This window comes from Mastomys coucha, unplaced genomic scaffold (assembly GCF_008632895.1).
Source record: "Mastomys coucha isolate ucsf_1 unplaced genomic scaffold, UCSF_Mcou_1 pScaffold20, whole genome shotgun sequence".
In the NCBI taxonomy this organism is placed as follows: domain Eukaryota; kingdom Metazoa; phylum Chordata; class Mammalia; order Rodentia; family Muridae; genus Mastomys; species Mastomys coucha.
In genome coordinates, this window is record NW_022196903.1 from 66,278,081 (window position 1) to 66,284,887 (window position 6,807).

At 45.4% G+C, this 6,807-nt stretch overlaps 1 protein-coding gene across 13 annotated transcripts in view; it reads right to left on the bottom strand.

Annotated features, from left to right (window-relative positions):
- The window catches only part of Elmod3 (ELMO domain containing 3), a 40,387-nt gene that overhangs the window by 22,888 nt on the left and 10,692 nt on the right, over positions 1 to 6,807 (bottom strand). For all 13 annotated transcript variants that reach the window (XM_031382217.1, XM_031382209.1, XM_031382214.1 and 10 more), the window contains 2 exons: positions 5,835 to 5,909; positions 4,805 to 4,874 (listed from right to left, as the gene is read on the bottom strand). In XM_031382217.1, coding sequence (XP_031238077.1) covers positions 4,805 to 4,874; positions 5,835 to 5,909 — 145 coding nt within the window. The remainder of the gene's footprint in view (positions 1 to 4,804; positions 4,875 to 5,834; positions 5,910 to 6,807) is intronic.

Here is a 6,807-nt window from a genome sequence, read left to right on the forward strand (position 1 = left end):
TGTGATTTAATTCTATTTACTTAAAATATGTTTTTAAATGTTAACAAATTCAGATAAATGGAAATCATCATAATGCAATAAAAGTTTTAAAAAAAGAGTAGTGTTTGAAAAGTTCTTTTACATTGTTAGTCATCATTATTGGATGTGTGTCTGTGTTTGTGTGGCACATATGTGCAGTGACACATGTAGAGGTCAAAAGACAACTTTTGGAAATCGAGTCTCTCCTTCTGCTTTTATGTGGGTTCTGGGACTTGAACTCTGGCTTACATAGCCAGTCCTTTCTCTTGCCAGCCCTGGAGCTTGGCTTTAGAGTACTAGGATATCTTGAACTGCTGGATGTGAGTGAAATATGTATGTGTATAGACTGCTGGTTTCGTGTCTGTGTCACCTCTGTAAATATAGCACTATCGAATGCCCTCCCACAAATGTCTAAGTAACCCTGTATTACAAAGTCACACTGTGCCGACCAGAGGCACAAGAGTTCTGATGCAAGACTCTGCATACTATTGCCGCTTTTGTATAATACGGACAGTCTAAAGTCTTGGGTTTATCGACCTGAAGTCGGGCAGGCACGGTGGTTCATGCCTGTAACCCCAGCACTCAGGAAGACTACTGTGAGTTTGAGGGACAGCCTAGACTATAGTGAGACCTTGCTTTCAAAAGCAGTAATTGCAGTGGGGAAATTTTTTTATAACAAAAAGATTGAAAAGAATATGAAAGGAGTCATTGCTCAGTCTGCCATAGAGTCAAGCTTTAGTTGAGCAGGAGAACTCTTGACTTGCAGTGAGCTTGAGCAAAGAAGGTCTGTTGCTTGGGTGCATCTTTTGTACTTTCCAGAAGACCTGACGCTGGCTTTTATGATAACCACGGTTCATACAGTTTTTAAAAATGCCAGGCATGATGGTGCACTTCTTTAATCCCAGCACCTGGAAGACAGAGGCAGGCTGAGCTCTGTGAAGGGACACTTCGTATGCTCCCTCTCTTTTGTCATGTGATACCCTGCACCAATCTACAGGGTAGACAGCACAGACGACAACTACAGGCAGGACACCATATGCAGCTCTGACCTTGAGACAACTGAACTTCAATGAACCTCTGGTTGTCTGTTTCTTTGTTTCTTAGGTAGGGTCTCATGCGGCCCTGGGTAGTCCTGAGTTCACTATTTAGCCAAAAATAACCTTGAACTCCTGATCTTCCTACCTCTACCTCCCAAGTGCTGAAAACACAGGCACGTGTCACCATGCTTGCTTAAACCTCTATTCCCTATAAAATTATCCAGCCTCTGGTGCTCTGTTGCAGTAATGAAAACTGGATTGATAGAACAGACTTGCAGATTAAATAAAACACATAAATGCTGATGACAGCTGGAAAAATTGGCTGGAAGAGGAGGGCAGGGTTCATCTCTGCTGCTTACTAGCTGTATTTTTAGCTAAAATACTCAGTCATCTGTGAGTTCTCATGGGATTGATGTGAGCGTGAGGCAATCCTGCAACTTCTAACATGGGTATGTAGCCCAGGGGTAAGAGTTCAACAAGTGTTCACTATATTGACACAGCCATGGTCCCGGGGCCAGCAAATCTGAAGGATGGGGGCAAATAGATTCAGGGTCATAACCTGATCCAGCTGCAAGGGACTTCCATCTTGCTCTTTCCAACCTTAGGGTAGCAGACGCTGAGACTCAGCTGTCTAATGTCAATAGAACTTGGTCTTGCATGAGTAGAGAAACAAAGTTCAACCTTTAGCACACAAGACTGTGGGAGGTAAAAGTGAGGGACAGAGTGACTGAACAAAAAGAGAAGAAAGAGGGGCTGGGGGCTTGGCTCAGAGCATCTGCATAGCAAGAGGCAGGCTGTGGGTTTGGTCCTCAGCTCCTCTCCAGGAAAGGAGAGCCTGGAGAGAGGGCTCAGCAGCTAAGAGCACCTGCTGCTCTTCCAAAGGATCTGTGTTTGGTTCCCAGCACCCATACTGGCAGCACAAAGTCCCCAGTAACTCTAGCTTCAAAGCATCCAACACCCTCTTCTGGCCTTCACAGGCACTTGGAGACATTCACTGACATGGACACACACATGCATAACAAGTAATTAAAGAGAGAGTGTGAGCTACATGGCACACTCCTGAAATCCCAGCATTAGGAAGGCAGAGGCAGGGGCAAGTTTATGGCCAATCTGATTCACAGAGTGAGCTCCAGGACAGACAGGGCTACACAGAAACCAGAAAACAAAAACAAATGAGAAGTGTGGACCATCAGCCTTCTTACTTTTGACCCCCTGACTTCATGCAGCTTTATCATCAATAGGCCTATCTCTAACCCTGTGACCCTTCACCTACAAGCAATTTGACTGTGTCTGTGAGCCAGGAGCAGAAGAAACCTTGGTCACAGGGACAGGGCCATTACAACAGTTAAGCAACAGGAAGTTCAAGGTCTGAGCTAGCCTTATCCAGCTGGTGTATGAAAGATGACTAAATTGTATGCACTGTTCCCTGTCCTCTTGGAGCCAGGTTGACCTTCCTGCCTAGATCTGAAGACAATCTTGAAATGGGACCCACAGGAGGGTGAGTGTGTGTGTGTGTGTGTGTGTGTGTGTGTAGAGCAAATTATTTCTAGAATAACTAATGCAGCTCACATTTTTTATTTTTCTTTCTTTTAGTATTTAGTTGACTCGATTATTTTGCCGCTCCCATTTATCCATCAAACAAACAGCACTGATTCAGTCATTCTGTAAATGGAAATTAGCCAAGAGCATTACTTTTTTGTTTGTTTGTTTGTTTGCTTGCTTGCTTTGAGACAGCACTTGGGAGGCAGAAGTAGGTGGGTCTCTGAGTTCCAGGCCAGCCTGGTCCACAGAGCTAGTTCCAGGACAGCCAGCTACACAGAGAAACTCTGTCTCAAAACAAAACAAAAGTTTTTAAATTACATTTATTTATTATGTGTGAGAATGTCCATTTCCACAGTGCACATGTGGAAATTGAAGGACAAACTCTCTTCTTCTACCACGTGGATCCTGGGAATCTAACTCAGGCATGGCAGCAATATTGTGTGTGTGTGTGTAATCTTTTATTTACTTGTGAGTGTGTGCATTTCAAAACACCAAACAATGTAGGGCCTTGGGCAAACTAGACCTAAATTCTCTACAACCAAGCTACAATCCAAGTGTTGTGTAGCATTTAAAGATAAAAAATATTAAGGGTGGGCTGGAGAGATGGCTCAGTGTTTAAGAGCACTGACTGTTCTTCCAAAGGTCCTGAGTTCAAATCCCAGCAACCATATGGTGGCTCACAACCATCCATAATGAGATTTGATGCCCTCTTCTGGGGTATCTGAAAACAGCTGCAGTGTACTTACATATAATAAACAAACAAACAAACAAACAAATAAATACATTGAAGGGCTAGAGAGATGGCTTAGTTAAGAGCACTGGCTGTTATTCTAGAGGGTCTGGGTTTGATTTGCAGAATCCACATAGCAGCTCACCTCACTACTGTTTGTAACTCCAGTTCCAGGGATCTGATGCCTACTTCTTACCTCTGCAGGCATTGAATGAAAGTGGTACACAGACACATGCAGTCAAAACACCCACACATAAAATAAAGTAAATACATCTTTTTAAGAAACATACAAAAAGGTGTATGTGATTGGGTGCTCACTACAAAGTATACTGCCGTGTGCTCCGTGCTATGTCATTTCATCCTTACCACGTTTGTTGGCACGGGTCCTGCTGTGAGCAATTACTGCTCCCACTGTGGCCGGCCCTTCCGAGTGCTTGGGCTGGGATCCAGAGCACAGGTGAGGCCAGCGTTCTGCCACTGTCCCCAGCCCCTGCCTATCTTTGTTTTCTAGCCGAAGAGAGGATAACTAGAAAGGTTAAGCAATGTGTTCAAAGCCACATACGTAAGGGAGCCAGAGTTTAAACCAGAGGATGTATCTCCAAGGTAGTTCTGGAGATATAAGAATATCTTTCTTTAAAATAAACTAGTGAGCACATGACCTGAGTTGATAATATGGCACTGGAAAACACCTTGCACAGAGCAGAGTGGAGACTTCCCAGAGCCTCTCACTTGTATTGCTTCATTTTCTTTTGTTTGTTGTGTTTTGTTTTTTAAGACTGGGATTCTCTGTGTAATAGCCCTGGGACTAGATTTGTAGATCAGGCTAGCCTTGAACTCACAGAGATGCACCTGCCTCTGCTTCCTTAGTGTTGGGGCTAATGGTGTGCGCCATCACACCCAGCCTGTGCTGCCTCATTTTTACACTGTCCTTGATGATGAGAGATGTTCATATTTCCACTGCTCAGTGAAATGGCTCAGTTACTCCAAGACAGATGACCTGAGTTCATCCCTGGGATCCACAGGCAGAAGAAAGGGACATCAATAAGTCATCCTCTGGCCCAAACCCCTTCCCACAAATAATAGGTAGGTAGGTAGGTAGGTAGGTAGGTAGGTAGGTAGGTAGGTAGGTAGATAGACGGACGGAAGGACGGATGGATGGATGGGTGGACAGACGGACGGACTGACTGACCGACCGACAGACAGACAGACTGACAGACAGACAGATAGATAGAATTTTGAGATTTTCACTATAATCAGACATTATTACATGGCTTGCCCAGAAGCACACAGCAAACCACCAACAGATAACCTAGCTCCTAACACAGGGTTGCTTCTAATTTTTTGATGGGGAAGGATAAACCTACAAAATTCTGAAAGAGAGAGCAAGAGCAAGGCTGATTCAGACCATGGAAAGTGGATTCTTGGAGGCTCTGATCTGGGTCTCACCCAAACCCTGAGGACCCTCCTCAGTCCTTACCACCTGGCTGCCATCCGTTAGCTTCTGCGGTCAGGGCCTGGAGAATGCCTTGGTTCTTCAGCTCTGAGATCTGCAGGGGCAGGCGGCCTTTAGAATGAAGGTGGGACCCATGTCTCCCCTTGCACAGCTCTCCCCACCCACTGTTTGGGAGATATCTGGTAAACAGAGGCTGGAAGACTATTCTGATGGACTGATTTTAAAAAAAGTATGCATGTATGCACATACACTCATGTAGGCCAGAGGGCAACCTTGGGTGTTCTCAGATTTCCACTTTGTATTTTGCAAGAGGGACTCTCACTGGGACCTCCCCAGGTCCCTGATTTGGCTAGACCAGCTGCCCGATGAGTCCCAAGATTCTCTGGCCTCTGCGTGCACAGCACTAGGATTGCAGGGGCAAGGATTGCACACACCACCATGCCTAGCTTTATGTGCATTCTAGAGATTAGAACCTCATGCTGGCAAGGCAACCACTTTACTGACTGAGCTATTTCCTCAGTTTGTGTGTGTGTGTGTGTGTGTGTGTGTGTGTGAGTGAGTGTGTACGTGCACATGCACATATGTGCATACATGTGCACGTGCTGGGGATTGACTCAGAGCCCAGTGCATACATTCTATACCCTAGCTCTAAATGTCTTGCTATATAGTGCAGGCTGGCCTTGAACTCTTATCTTCTTGCCTCAGACTCTCAAATGCTTGGACTTAGAGGCCTGCACCACTTCCTCCAGCCTAACAGGGATTCCCTTTTGTTTGTTTCTTTCCCAAGGCAGAGTTTCCCCTTGTAGCCTTGGCCATCCTATAACTCACTCTGTAGACCAGGCTGGCCTTGAACTCAGAGATCCGCCTGCCTCTGTCTCCCTAGTGCTGGGATTAAAGGCGTGTGCCACCACTGCTAAAAGTGATTCTTAAAGTGGGGCTCCTGGCAAGCTTTGACTGTGAGGTTGCAGTTGGGTAGTGTGGGGGACAGGCATCTGCTTTGTTGAACAGTAAATAAGCACAAAGCACGGCCCTCCAGCTTGTGGGTGATACGTACAGGAACTCCTCTGAAAGCCATGAGTGCGCCCTTGTCCTTGTAGGATGAAGAGAGCCCAGCAGAGACACTTTCTATCTGCAAGACAAACAGGCAGCCCAGGGTCAATTTTCTGCATTAATAATCTTCCTCAGACCATAGTTTAAATCTTTCACCTTTTCCTAGAATCACAAAGAAATAAACTTTGCAGAAATTAGCTACAACATTATAAAGGTGAACCATTAGGAGTGGCAGTACACTTGGGAGGTGAGAGGTAGGGCATCTAGGGCCAGTGTAGGCTGCAAAAGGGCCTACACTCAGCCCTTACTTCCTACGAGGGAGGTGGTGCAGGCAGGCTTTTGCTTCAGGCATTGGGTTCATTTGATCTTAAGGTGAGTATGCAGCTGGTACAGCACTATGTAGCACGAATGTGTCCAGGGGACCTACCATAAGAGAAAGAACGGGAGAAAAGGGAGAAAGAGGGGAGGAAGAAACTATGAAAGGATTACTTAATTTAATACTGTATGTATATGTACGTATGTAAGTATATATGTATGTATGTATGTATGTATGCATGCATGTATGTGTGTGTATGTATGTGCAGGTCTAAGTGCAACTTGTAAGAGCTGGGTCTCTCCTTCTACCATGTGAGTCTGGGGACTTGAACTCAGCTCAGCAGGCTTGGCAGCAAGCAGGTTTACTGCTGAGCCATCTCACCAGGCCCTAAAGAATCTTATGAAGGTTGTTCTTGAGACTTATGTCAGTGAAGCTCATTGAGGCGCTGTGCCCAGCCCCTCACTCAGCAAACCTTGCTCCTAGTAGTGTATAAAAAAGCAAAACAACAACAAACCACAATGACAAAAGAAGTAAAACCACACAGCAATGGCAAAGCCCTTGAACAAGTGTCCCCAATCACATCTCAGGCACAGGTGTGTGTGGGAAGCCACTTCATAAGCACATCGCCATTACAAGATGGCGATGACATCTGGCTTGCCGT